The sequence below is a fragment of the Psittacula echo genome (genome assembly GCF_963264785.1).
Source record: "Psittacula echo genome assembly, chromosome: 10".
NCBI lineage: Eukaryota > Metazoa > Chordata > Aves > Psittaciformes > Psittacidae > Psittacula > Psittacula echo.
This window is the reverse complement of record NC_137741.1, coordinates 12480693-12495434: the sequence shown is the minus strand read 5'-3', so window position 1 is coordinate 12495434 and position 14742 is coordinate 12480693. Positions and strand designations below refer to the sequence as shown.

The window sequence follows — 14742 nt, the reverse complement described above, 5'->3', positions numbered from 1 at the left end:
TTAATTTTTGAGGGGCATAAATAACCAAAAATGAACTGACATTCATTTGTTAAGATTTCCTGTGTGTGTGTGTGTGTGTGTTAACAATTGTTAGTGTGTTCTGACAATGGTTAAGGTTTCTATACCAGTAGGAGAAAACACGAAGAGATGGAGGTTTGAGCCGTATCTTGATGGCATGGTTACATGCAGGTTTCTGCCTTTTAAAACACAGTATAGGAGGTGTGATCTAAAGAAACAGAAATTAGCAGTTAAAAGTCATTCATGAGCTGATGTCCCGTAGCACTGTTGTGTGCCATATGCACGTGTAGCAAAAGTGGAGTTGAGCCAAAGAGCAGCTGAGTTTGTGGATGGCTCTGAATCCAAAGTCAGGATGGGACCTGCTGGGATGTCTAGGATCCTCCCCCAGAGCATTAATGAGAAACAGATGCCATCTGGAGGGATTTTCTTGCCAAGGTACTGAGATGCCATCTTTGTTCTCATCCCAGTTCTCATCAATCACAAATAGCTTTTAAATAGATTTGTATTTCACCTTCAGTTAGATGATTTTGTCTTCTTGGCTACTAAGGGCACTGACCTTTCCATAGACTCTTCTAGAAGAATTATTTTTATTTCTTGTAAGGCATAGTTGTTGCAATAGCTGCTCTGTCACTGTTCTTTTTCCGTTTCCTGCACCAGTACATTTGCTCTTTCGTGACAGTTGATTCATCCACTCCTCCCCTTACCACTGCATTTTCTTTCCAATTCCTTTGCTAGGTGCAACAAACCACTTCACAATTAATGTTTTAGAAGCTCAGATGCTTAACTATGTAATTCTAGTATTTTGCATCTACTTGATTGAAAAAAAAAAGGCAAGCACTATAATACTTGAGGCTGGAATTTTACTCACTCTTGCCATGATTGCATGGTATGTGCATGAATGTTTCTAAAATCTATTAAATATAAACCAATAGTACATTCCAATCAGTAACCATCACAAGCTTTCTTGATGTGGAATCTAGTTTGCATGGATTGCTCCCTTGTTTTTAATTCACCTCTCTTTAATTCAGTGTTAACTATCACATTGGACTACCTGTGACTCTTAGCTATGATGAGGCTGTCTTTATGCTACTTAAATTTTCAAAGGGCTTTTCTATTACACTGGTAGGATTTGAGTCACTTATTGTTTAGTGCAGATCTAGCTTTGAGAGCTTGCTAGGCCACAGAATCCCAGCTGTACATCTCTAGATATTATGCTATATCACTATGGAGTGACATAAAGGCAATGTTTAAATCAAGCCACTACCTTCACAGTATCCGTAATGTGTTTCAAGCATGTGGCTTATAAATGAGTAACCTGAGCTTAATCAGAGAAGAATGTGTGTCCACACAGAGCTCTTGCATTAAACTGATGTAAACTCCAGAGGTTTCAAATGCTGTATTTAAATGCTCATGCCAATAAAACCAGTGAAACATTATTCTTAAATGTACTTTCTTTTAGGTCTCAGTGGCATTCATAAATCAAGATGACTTGATGACCCTACTTGATGAAGGGTAAAACTTAAAAAACAGGACTTTGCTATGGAAAAAATAACTTTCTTTTTATTTTGTAAAAAGAGTATGTAATCATCTGGGGCTGGTTGCACTTCGCAGTTATTACTGTTACTTTATTTTTCTTGAGCACATTTTCAATAGAAAATGTATCATTTCAAGGATTTTTTCAGAAACAAACTTCAGACATACTTGGTATATGTGGCCAAAAGCTATGTGAAATTTTCCTACAGTATGCTTGGCTTTTTAACCTTTACCTTAACAGTGCTGGTTATAATCTTAAGTATTTAATTTATGTGAGTATATAAATACCAAATTGTCTTTCCTCACCCTGAACAAGAGCTTTGAAAAAAACTTAGTGTCTTAATCATTCTTTTAACATAGAACATGCTTCAGTTTGAAGATGCTGCTTGAATCCTTGAAGATTATTTTTTTCATGGATAAGATTGGTCCTTGGTTATTTTTGTAGTTTTATAACAAATAAGTTCTTTCTTATCTGTTTGAAAGGTGAGCTGAAGTTTTTTTCTTTGGTGATCAGGAGCAGCTTTGATACTTGCTTTTGATACTGCTTTTATTAGTGAAGCAAAGTCAGAATTACACAATATACAGGAAAAAAAGAAAATAAAAGAAAAAATAAGGCAGTCCATACTTGTGAAGGAGAAAAGTCATTCAGCTGTTGAAGTATTATTTGAAATACAAGCATCTCTGTATTAGGAAGAAGACAGCATTCATTTATATTCCTGCTAGTCAAAATAACACAAAAGGCAGCCATTAGGGATGGCAATGTGATTTATCCTGTTGTGTGTTTCTTAGAGTAAAACATAGTTATTGGCAACTTTCCTCATCTCTTGCAATAAATCTGCATTTTATCAGGACAGAGTACTTAGGAGGTGAGCTGTACAGAAGTAACAGTTTGGCATCACTGTTTCCCGTAAGCAAATGAGGAGTGACAACCGCTAAGTGCAGTCTGTGCTTTACTGAAGAAAAATACAGGCCATGGTAAACACAAAAATAAATTCCAGCCTGCGGGGCCTAATGAAAAATAATCTTGAGAGGCAAGATTATTGTGCACCACCACAGTACAGTTGCCATCTACTCTCCTGGCAGTGCTGGAGCCGATGGACTCTGGTTTGATCTCTAGGATTTACCTCCATGTGTCTTGAGCCAGGCTGCATAGTTCTTGGATACCTCCAGGGAGACCTGATCTGCACTGTAATCTTGCTTAACTTCTGGTCATTAGGGTATCAGTGCTGTGCATATTTCAAGCAGGGCTATATAGCTCTCTTCCAACACACAGAGACAAGGGGACAGATTATAGTAATTTTTCCTGACTGGCAACTGAAAGGCAAGGGAGGTGCAGTTCTGTTCAGTTGCTCTAAGGTGCTCAGTAGCTGCTGGAAGGAGCAGTCCAGTTTTCCCTTCCTCCTTCCTCCATGTTTCTACCCCCTCTTGTTTGTCAGAGTTAGAGGTGTGACCGCACAAGTTGGACCAGTGAACAACATTCACTCAGAGTGTAGTTCAGAGGCTTTTTCAATTGTTTTCCCCTAAGGAATAGTGGTGGTGGCAGACAAGCCCAATGCTTAAATTGGATACAAGATGAATTTTCCTTCCAGCATCTCAGTATAAGAAGTATCAGAAGCAAATGGGAACATGTTTCTTCATGAAGCAGAATATTTATTAGCAAATTAATAGTACGAGTTTAAATATATTCAAATATATTCAAATATATAACTGCTGCAATATATTCAAATGTATTTAAACAGTAGATTAAATATCTTTTTTGTTCTAGAAGTTGAATGTTGATTAGATCAGAAATGGCGCTTATCTTCCCTGGCTGAATCTTGCTTAGAGAGCCTTTTGAAAGTACTTCAGCTTCTAACTAACCTTTCAAAGCACGTCTGCACGTTTCTATTCCCAGCTGCAGCACTAGGATAAAATAGAGGTTGAATAGCAGTGAGCACTTGTAAAACTGCATCTCACAAATCACACTAAGATGATTTTATTTTTTTTACCGCGCACTTTCGTTTGCCTTCAAGTATCCAGTGGCTGAGCTGTGGTTTGGAAACCTGCAGCATTTTTTAAAATGCTAGTTCAGAAATTGTATAGAATCTCCTGACTTTTCTTAATTGTTTGCCACAGCACCTGTAAGTTAGCGTGATACTTCTTCAGTATCAACTAAAAGTCCATACAAAAGTGCTGCGCATGTTCAGGAACAGATTTAGAACTGCTGCAAAGCTGTATTCAGAACTTCTGGGGTGCTCAAACTCTTGGTAACATGGCAGTTATTTTTTAATACGTAACACCTTTCTTTTGTTTTATTCATGGTAATAATGATGTCTGAGCAAATGTCAGATGGAAGAGATCTCTTAAAGCCAGATTCCAGACACTGAATTTTAATGTTTACCCTGCAATCTTCACCATAGTTAAAGCAAACAATTTCTGTAATGTTTGAAGTTGCAAATGTTAAAGCTACCCAGCATCAGTTTTGTGATCTGTAATGCACTGTAATGCACAAAGCATAACTGCAGGCAATACTTACTGACTTTATTTAGCTGACAGAAACAGTAAACTGGACTTTATCATAAAAATACTAATCCATCTAAGTAGAAACTGCTGGAGGTAATATGTTTTGAATTCTATTTACTTTTCTGTCCAGTGCAAGACATTGCATTTATTTAGAAATGTATTCCCTCCCCCAAAATTAGAATCTTGCTATAATTATTCTAAGGAAAAGTTTTATAAATAATACTGGTCCTTAAAGTTGAATGGAGAGCTGTAATGGTGAGGCAGAGAGAGTCAAGAATGTAAAGACAGAAAATAAGAAGCTGTGCTGGCCTGTGTCTTTCCTGGTCTTACAGTTGAGAAACTCAGAAATAAGAGAGTTGAGATCATGAAATGTGTAATTCTAATTCATAACTTTCTCTTAGGCCATGCTAATCTAGCTGCTTCTACAGTTTGGCCACAATGGTGTAGATTGGTTTTTCTATTTCCTGGAATACTACAACAACTAGCATTTTTGGAATGCTTCACTGCACTGTCATGAAGACAGGCTGAGAGAGCTGGGGTTGTTCAGCCTGAAGAAGGCATGGCTCTGGGGAGACCTTAAAACAGTCTTCAAGTACTAAAGGGGGCTGACAAGAAATCTGGAGAGGGACTTTTTACAAGGGCATGTAGTGACAGGACGAGGGGGAATGGCTTTAAACTGAAAGAAGAAATTCTTCACTGTGAGGGTTGTGAGGCACTGGCACAAGTTGCCCAGAGGAGCTGCTGTCTGCCCTATCCCTGGCAGTGTTCAAGGCCAGGTTGGATGGAGCTTGGAGCAACCTGGTCTAGTGGAAAGTGTCCCTGCCTGTGGCAGGGGATTGGAGCTAGATGTGCTTTAAGGTCACTTCCAAACCCAAACCGTTCCATGATTCTTTATTCACTAGCTGAAAGACACTAAGAGTTACTGGGCTTGAGGAAAGGCAACAGCTGAGACAAAATATATTCCTAGTGCCAGGTTTTATTTCAACTCGAGATGCTACTCCAGATGGTAAGGAAGAACAACATCCTGGCACAGCCTGACTTTTGGTGGCATAGCTGGCAGTGTCAGGCTCCTTGCAGAAAGAGATGCGCTCCCTTCTTGGAGGTGGAAGTCTTGGGATATCTGGCACTTTGCATGATTTTGCATTAAAAGGGAATTCCACCATACCAACTTGTAGGCTCTCCATAGTGCACATATAAGGACTTTGCATGATCTTAATCCCGCAGTGTAACAGCCCTGTGGTATTAATGAGGGTTAAACCTGGTGCATTTCATCCAGCAGAACTCCTTGAAGAAAAACAAACCTCTTGCTAGAAGATTTTTAAGGTTAAATAACTGAATTCAAGGAAAATACTTCAGGGAGTAGGATATTAAAACACTGTATCAGAGTAAACAATATTATGTGAGAGGCAGAAAGCAGAAATATTTGGCAGGTAGGTGGATACACATCACAGTTTTTGTCTCACAGACTATGGGAAATCTGTATACAGTGTGGTTTCTAAGATCAACAGTAAATGTACCCTTTACCTCTTAAAAGCATCTTATGAGCTGGAAGACTCTGCTTTTGACTTCTCTATTAATTCTTGGTTTTAAATCCAGATGCACTAATTTGTGCTCTTTATCACATAATGTCATGACTTTTACAACAGTCAGCGTGATGATTCTGTGTTTCTGTACAACAGCTGAAGAAAATGTAAAATAAAAAGTAATGCACTGCACTCCTGATGCAAATTAGCCTATTGTGTAAATGGTGAAATAGAGACCTTTGACCCTATTATAGTAGAATGTCAGATAGTGAATTAACACTCCAGACTTCTAGTTAATCACACAGTATCTCATCCTCTTGGTTGTAGCCGAGTAAGCTGTAGTTAGAAGAAAACTTAAACCAACAGCTGTGCAGTATTAACACTTCTGTGCTGGTACTGCTTCTCATAGGCCAGCCAGCCTGGATGACACGGTAGCAACTCTCAGTGTTTCAAAATTAGGTTGTAGAAATATTCAGAAACATCCTCACATGTGAACTATACCTTTATTGTGTCATACTTAAAAAAAAAACCACACAAAACTTAAATTCTATGAACTGCAGAACATTCTGCACTGCTATTTTTCTCATGCAAAAGAAGTACAGAACAGTACCAATTACAGTTCCTTTCTTCTAGAACATGCAGTGTTTCACATAAGTAATCACAATTATCATCAAAATTTTACAGCTTTACTGAAATAGGAATTCCAACATTTGTTATGCACATACCAAATTTAAGACCATGCAAATTAATCTAAGTCTGCTATCACTTCTCAAGTAAAACTTGTACATCACTGACCTACTACAACCAGAAGATACATATTTTAAACTACTTAATTTTTATTCCAGCTTTTGGACCATGTTTTAAAAGGAAATCTGCGAATAAATCCAAGCCATTGAGTCAAAGGACACTACACTGACCCCATGAAGTATTTCTATAATAGCACCTCTCTTCTCAGTTTTAAGGCATGTGAAATTCAAACCAAACTGAGCTTTTCTCACTATAAAAAGCCAAACTAAGAAATTCTCTCCAGACAAAGACACAGAATGTCACTTTTAAAAAAGAATTATCTTAAGGCAATGTGCCATTGCTACAGGCTGTACGCAAACCACAGCTATTTTCCCCTGGCCTGTTGTGTTTTCTAAAATGAAACAGAGAGAAATCTCAATGATGGAAGAAAAGAAGTGCACTAGTGTGTATTCAGACAAAAGAATGAGATAGAAAATTAATCTAAGATCTACAGACTCTAACCAAACTCTGTATAATACGCTTTTTTACTCACAAAAGGTATTCACACTACAGATAAACAATGATGGACTGTAATACTAATTCTTGAGTGATCTATAAAACTGTGGGAAAAAAAGAAAACTTTAACTTAATTTGTTTCATAGCATTACTGGACTTTCAAAGCACAAGTATCATCAGTAGGAATGGTAACGAGACCCTGGGTTGTAGGAGTTGTAGCCATATTGTCCATAGTGGGAGGAATATGATTGCCCTTGTCTGTGCTGCTGGTAGTTATTACCCCAGCTTCTTTCCGACCTCTGATTAGATCTGTAGTCACCTTGCCAGTTGTATCTATCTCCTCTAAAGTATCTACCATCTTGAAACCTGCAATGAAAAGAAATGTCAAAGAGTCACTTAAATGGTGAGGTTTTTTGAAAAGATGAATGATAATGAACTCTTAAATGTTATAGTTTTCATGTAAACTGTCATGGCACTGTTTATACACTCACTTATCTGTTTCTATGAAAAACTGATGAAAACATATCTAGAGTCATCTGAGATCGTTCATTAATTTCTTATCACTGCCCAGCACTGTGTCTGCTAAGCAATGGAAGGACAGTCTGTTTCCTAACACAGAGTATTCACAGGCATAAGCTGAACTGGTGGAACTTTAGAGACTCAAACAGATGATATATTAAAAAAAAAAAAAAAACAGAAGAGACATCCAGCTGCATCAAAGCCAGGTTCAGTCTAGTAGCTTCATGGCTGAAAGCTGCGGCAAAACAGGCTTAAGTACAATTTAGCTGTCTGACAGCAGTCCTGGAATTTCCATATTCACTAAAATACATACAACCACTGCTTCACAGGCTCTTGTAGATCCCCATACTCAAGAGAGTATCTTATCAGTGGTATTTAGCCATTGTCCAGTCTAAATTTTGGCTTTTCAACTGTATCTTGATTCTGATTGACACTTGAGCTGCCTCACTGTCATTTTCTTTGCCTATCTCAGTGGTGTGGCATAGACAAACATGTCCATGAGGTTTGCTTTGTGACTACAGTGTAGGTGTAAGAGTTCATTAGTTCAAAGAACCACAAATTTCTGAAAGAAAATCCCCTTAAACAATCACATTTTTTAACCAAACATATTATATGCTGTAATCATTGTTTTTCAGTCACACAAAAATCGGATACATCCTGAAGAAGTAATTCAAAATATTTTGCAGTAAGCAGGTAACACTGCATTTGCCAGACAGATTGGATGATGGATTTTACAGTTATATCTACTAGATAAAAGTAGTACAGGTTAATTTAACAAAGTATGGCAGATATTTAGGTTACAAATGAAACATTTTGTGGACACCTAGCAGCAGACAATCACTGCTATTAGCCTGCCCCTTCACCCATTTTCCTGCTGGCTATTATCCAACAGAAGATAGGCTGCTTAGTTTTGCAGAACTCTCATCTTTCCCCTCTGATGATCAGTAACCCGAGGAAATGAGTTCTGTGGTTCTGGCTCATTCCTTACTAAAAAGTAAATTACTTAGTAATTTCATACACAATGCAAAAACTCTGACTATCAATACAGAGAAAATATAAAACCTCATTACTTTTCAGAGAAGACTATTTCTCTTAAAATAGTTACCTATGAAGTAACAAGAAGATTAAATATCTTCCATTAACAGAACAAATTCTTATATTTCTTCTGAAATACACAATCATTTAACTATATATTTATATAAGACAAAAAGAAAAAGAAAAAAAGAAATCAGTACCGATCTCTGTTTCTCTGGTTGCCACCAGATCTGTTTCTCCATTCTTCAACTATAGGAGGGGGATCTGCAGGGCGTTTCAGATACTCTTGGTATTCTTCATCATCTGATGTGAATCGATGAGCAAACAGCTTTTCATAATTCATGGGCATGTCAACCAGGGAAGTCATTCTGAATACTTTAAACATGAACATAGTAAAAGCGGCTTTATCAATGTATGAAGACTCTTATTGTAATAGCTACCAAAATACACTAAGGGCAAATGAATGACAGTGCGAAGTTACACTCAGATTAACATGGCAGTTAATTTTTGGGCAGACGGCATGCATGACTGATTCCTGAGTCCTGATGATCTAAGACTGTAAATAAGTCTGATGAAAAGGTTATCTCTGATGGAAAGCAATTCCAATACCATGTACAGTCTTTGGATGTCTATACTGGATATACAGGCACTGATGCACCCTAAGCACTGGGAGTGGTTTTAACGGACTCCATCCACACAGGAGAAATTCAACTTGGTTAATACGTAATAGTTAGCCATTACACAGCAGCAGCTTTGAATCAATTCTGACAGTCCTAGATTAGATGAGCTGTGGTAAAAAAGATATGACATTTCTGAGAGTCAATAAGAAAAAAAGTATTTCTTCAGAATGCAGTCCCAATCTACTCCTAATCCATTTTTGTCAGGAAAAACATGACTATAATCAACTTGAAAAGCTTGCTAAGGTCAAATATATGTCTCTCTGATGAGATTTGCATTAAAGGCATTAGTTTCCTTATTTACCTGGATATAAGCATTTGCCCTTCAGACAAAAGTGCTATCTAGTTGTGTCCACCAGTAAAAATCTGGCCCTAATAGTAGATGCTGAGAAAGGCTCTACGCTTACTGTTTTAACAAGCCCTGGGTAATTTAGAGCATTACAGGTCTTTGTCTCTAGACTTCCAGATTAAGCTCTTCTGCTGTCCCCTGAAGATTTGCAAGCAGGACCTTGCAAATTGGAGGGAAAGAAAGGAAGGAATAAAAAAAGGAAAGAAAGAAATGAAGGAACAGAAGGGGTTTCTTCTAGGCCTGAGAGCTACAATATATAACCTTGATGACCAAGCCCAGTTCTCCTTGCTGTACCCATGAGCAGCTTGAGACTGGGGTAAGTGGGATGTTTATGTGTAATACCACACAGTATTCTTTCTGTAGACTGAACTGCCCTTTTGTCAGCTTCAGAAAGCTCAGTGCCTGGTGATCTCCAGAGCCCACCTCCAGCCTTCCCCTTCCACTCAATGACGAAGCATTAACCTTTCTAAAGCAGGTGTAGGAGTTATTCCTGCAGGATGTCCAGTGACTTCATCCTCTTTTTGCTGCAACGGGCTAGTCTCGTTAGTCTTTACTGTCATCTACCTCCAAGGAACTCAGGGACTCTGTCGGGGTGGGAGGATAGTACTGCTCTGGGGACCCACCGCATTGCACTACAGTCTTCTCCAGAGAGCAAGGGGAGCTGCTCTCCTCACGATTAGTCATTTTAATATCGGTGTTTATCCTGCGGGGGCTAGTAACGGGAAACCCGTCACCTTCCTCCGCATAAAGACAAACAGTGCCTCTAGCAACGGTCAGGGCTCACTCCCCTCCCGGCTGCCCGGGCCGGGGCCCTGTCCCCTCACAGCGGCTGCGGCCGGAGCCCGCCGCGGCAAAAGCTGATGGGAGCAATGGGTGTCGGGTCCCCGGCCACCCTCCTCCCGCACAGCCACCGCCACTGCCCGCGGCCGCCTTGCCCTCACCCTTCACCGCCAGCCGCCGCGAAACCGCCGTGCAAAGCCCTCCTCTTCCGGGCCGGGCCCCGCCGCTTCCCCCCGCTGCCGGGGCGGTGCCGCCTGCAGGCCGGCGTACCTTGTTGGATCATGGTGGTCTCAGAGAGGGCCCTGGCCCGGCAGCGGGAGGGACTCGTTAGGGGTGGAAGGATTAATTCCCCTAAATTAGGGTTTGATACAAACTGCGTTGATATAAACAGCCTTGACATTTGTGGGGCGCTTTCCTTGGCTCCTACACAGGTTTTAAAGAGGTGATACCTGAAATACTTGTTTTTTAACAGGAAGGTGCATCTAAAAAGGGTGAAATGAACGTGGCGCCTACAGCTGTAGCCCTGTGGCTGTTGGTAATGCGGTGTAAGTGTATCTTAAGCATAAAAAAGGGTAGCGATGGTTTGACTACTGTGTGAGGAAGGTAGGATGACATGAAGGGGTTTTGGCAGCTAAATAACTCTGTATAACCCAAAAGAAATCTGTTTTGATGTCTGCTTCGGCATCACATTTACACTCCCACCTGGTGCTGTAGGTAGTGGTTAAGTCCTGTCACCTTTAATACACGTGAAATTATGTGCAAGTGTCAAAACTTCTAGTAAAGGGGGTCCTGTGCAGGTAAAATGGCTTGAGGCAGGGAACTGTGCCTCCCCTCCTGTACTTCTTCGACCCTGGCTGTTATTACTAATTCATGAAGTGAACGGCAGTTATTAACAGCGCACTGCCCAAAGGATGTGCAGCATGGGGATGCGGTGTTGCCTCTCTCCTCTGAACGACTGGTGGCATCACAACCTTCCTGTAGCAGAACTGGTGTTGGTGTCCCTGTTCACCTTGTTTCCACAACACTGACGTCTTTGCATTGCTGACTGTTTTCCACAGCTCTTAAGACAATGAGTTTTAAATGGTCTCTCATGATGTGTATAAGAAATGGATTTTTTGTAGGACCCTTTCAGAACGCAATGTTTTTTTATAAGCTCTCCTAGAGACTCTGTGATTCTAGAGACTATTGCTCACAGGTGCTAGCAAAGCATAAAGACTGATAATTGAGCTCATCACTTGCAACAAGATACCCCAGCAACAGTGACAGCAACATCCAATTCTCCAAAAATATTAGACCACAATAAGTGCCTTTTGTTTCATATAAACAGCAGTAATTACAGTCTCCTCTCCTGCATGACCTAGAGCAGGAGCATATTGTCACTTGCAGAATAGAAATGGTGACCTCAATCTGAACAGCCTAATGCAAATACCTTAGCCTGGATAGCTAGTTCTAAGACAAACAAATTGTCACTGAGGCTGAAAAATAATATATTTTGGCTTAAGTTTTCCCCATATAATTCCTGTTCTACTGACTGCCCTGTTCAAATGGGCAGAAGTAGGCAGGATTTTATTTCTTTCCCAGACACGTTTTGTTCTGACCACTGGATGTTGCAGTTTCACATGTGTGTACAGAGGATTTCATGCATAAAATCAGTCAGATGATCTTTAATAAAAGGGAAATGCCTTTTTTTTTTTTTCTTTGAGACTATTTCATGGGTGACATTTTTCATTAAAAAACCAAGCTTAAATTAATATTAAAACTTTTAATTACAGACTCAAGTCATCCACACATTTAAGTGTGTACATAATCTAAGCATGTATATAAAAGTTCTGTTGAATGCATGCGCCCCTTGTAAATGCTGTGAGCAGTGTTCTCCACAAATTACAGTTTTGCTAAGGTGCTCTCCTTAGCATATTCCACATAGAAAAACACTTGCAGGGAACGGCTAAATCAGAGTGGCACATAATTATATATATTATGTATAAATTTATATGGTGCTTGTGCTTCGGATCTTTTTTTCTTTATGTCTTTATGCCTGCTATGAATTATAACATCAAGAAGGGTCTGGGTGGCAGTATCATAAGATTTCTCATAGATGTTACACTAAAGTTCAAACTGTAAAAAAACCAAAGTGACAGGCGATTTTTAAAGGAACAGGGGCACTCAAAAATTAATACTGTCACCAAGCAGGACTTTTAACACCCAATAAATACCTCACAAAGCACATACCTACATAGTAAGTGCCCAGGTACTTAAAAGGTCTAGCTCCAAGTATTATCAAGACTGAGGACTTTATAATCCACTCTTGCAATCCTTCTGCTCACTTCAAGGCCCTCCAGGTAATTAATGTGTTAGTTTTGTGTAAACACAATCTTGTAATCAGCATCTTTGAAGTCTACTGTAGTGTGATAAAGCCTCAAAGAGTTTGCTTTTTCTTCTGTGGATTTCATTATGTTAAATAACATGCTGTTAGATTAAGTCTTCTAAAATTTGAACTGAGAGTTGTTCCTTTTAGCCTATCCGAAATCAATGAAGCTTTTGTAGAGTGGATCTTACTGACTGAACAAAGGAATATACACTAAAACTAGCAAAGTCTTGAAACAATGGAAAATGGCAGTTCTTTTTGTAACTATCTAGTTCTGGCACAAGATTTTGTATGTGATCCCCAGCTTCTGGACTCCTGTGTTTTCATTATACTCAACTTTTATTTGAAAATTCATTTCTAGCCCTTGCTATTATGGACACTTCTTGAGAAAATAAGTAAGTCTGCTGCACAGGATAACCAGCCTGTACCAAGAAGCAAAAGGAAAACATTATTCAAGATTTCTTTGTTTAAAATCTTTCATTTTTTGCAATTTTCCATTTTTTTCTGACTAGGTTTGTCGCTTTATCTCAGGAGAGGTTGCCAGCTATGGCATTTTTAATGAAAACTCAGTATGTATGTCACTTAGCAAGAGAAGAGGAGAACTAATTTTTTGTGTGCATTTCTATATCTTTAAATAGCCAGGGTTCTTTTACTTTATTGTTAATACCTACCTTGAGAAATCAACTAAGGAACTAACATCCCGTATAATTGCGGCGTGTCTGATTGAGGGAATATTTGTCTATAACCGAATAAACAGAGAAGCCTCCATAGATTGTTATGGATCCTGCTGGGTTTTTTAATAACAAAATAATATATCAGATATTTTAGTGAAAATTTATTTATCTTCAAAACGCTGCCTTTTTTTCCTTAGCTTGCTGAATCTGCTGAGTGATTTACTGCCATCCAGTTCCCCTCTCCCCTCATTCTTTTTGCAGTGTCTCAGTTACAGTGTAACTGAAAGCCTGGTTTGTTTGTACAACGAAACCCGATTTCCCCAGATAATTTATTCTAGGAAATGGTGGTGTCTGGCACTGCTAGAAAGAGCAAGACTTTGTATTCTGGCTAACAGCAGGTACAAAGGGTGTGCGTGGCAGCCTTGTTACTGATTACACACTAAAGGAAAGTAGTTTCTGTGGGCACAAGAGGCTGTAAGACCACGAGGGGACATCTAAGTAACTAATGACTGCAAAGTATTTGTGAGATCACTGGTAGCACTGAGAGATAGGTAAGCAGAGATACTTTTAAGCCAATCTGCAGAAATATTTGGAGTTGTGCTCTTTCTCCAGTACCTCCTGTGCTCAGAAGATCAGTTCTTATCATGGGTATTATTCCTTTGGCTGGAAAGGATTATTGCCTAGATGAAGCTCACTTCAATAACAGGAAAGACTGAGATATAACAGCTGTTGCTGACAAATGCCTCTGAAGCCCGTTATTCTGTCAGATCTCTGCCTTGGCTTTGCTGTTATATTGTACAATATCACTGAGCTTCAGAGTGTCTTTCACACACCTCCATATGGCATTGTAAAGTGAAGTCCATAAAGGAACAGACTGCACCGTTTCTACCAGCTTCACTAAACTTAATACAAGAAATGTTTCCTTACCGTAACAATGACCTTTCAATGTTAACCGCCTAAAAAAAATAACATTGTCCTTTTTATAAAAGGGGGAAAGTGCAATTCTTTGTGCTTGATTGTGTTACAGAATAATAACAGTTTTGATGTTGTGGGGCCCAATTCCTTTGCATTAAGCTTACAACAGTGTAACACTTGATTAAGTGGAATTTATTCCTAATTTATGCCACTACGAAATAAGGCCTTTAATTTTGCTAAGAGCTATTTCTGTTGTCAGTCTTTTAAAACTCACAGTCATATTCAATTATATTTCTAGTGTATTGTTCTTTAAACTAGTGCAGAGGTGGTGTTATCTGTCATTTATACATATCTATATACATATATACAAATTAAAAATCACTACATTCTAGCTGCCTTCTTTTATTTTCACCTTTTAAACTGACTAAGCCAGCTGTGCCCTTTGGGGTCTATAAGAATGAATCATTTTTATTATTTTTGCTCTCTTAGACAGTAATTACAGAGTGGTGTGCCTTCTCTGTTTTTTAATATTATGGTGCCATTTTAATCTATGGTGCAACACCATTAACTTCAGCAGAGTTACACTAGAAATGAATTCATCCCCAGGAGG

General features: G+C 39.1%; 1 protein-coding gene across 2 annotated transcripts; it reads right to left on the bottom strand.

The window, feature by feature from the left end:
- Positions 1-6062: 6062 nt before the first annotated feature.
- Positions 6063-10386, bottom strand: RAMAC (RNA guanine-7 methyltransferase activating subunit; the record flags this gene model as incomplete). Of its 2 annotated transcripts, XM_080626283.1 has the most annotated exons (3): positions 6063-7184; positions 8573-8747; positions 10340-10386. In XM_080626283.1, 2 exons carry the CDS (start codon positions 8737-8739, stop codon positions 6995-6997), a joined length of 357 nt encoding a protein of 118 aa, XP_080482409.1. In that variant the 3' UTR covers positions 6063-6994. The 2 variants fall into 2 exon arrangements, with proteins under 2 accessions (XP_080482409.1, XP_080482408.1); XM_080626282.1 differs by lacking the exon at positions 10340-10386 and having other exon boundaries at positions 8573-8757.
- Between the last annotated feature and the right edge of the window lie 4356 nt (positions 10387-14742).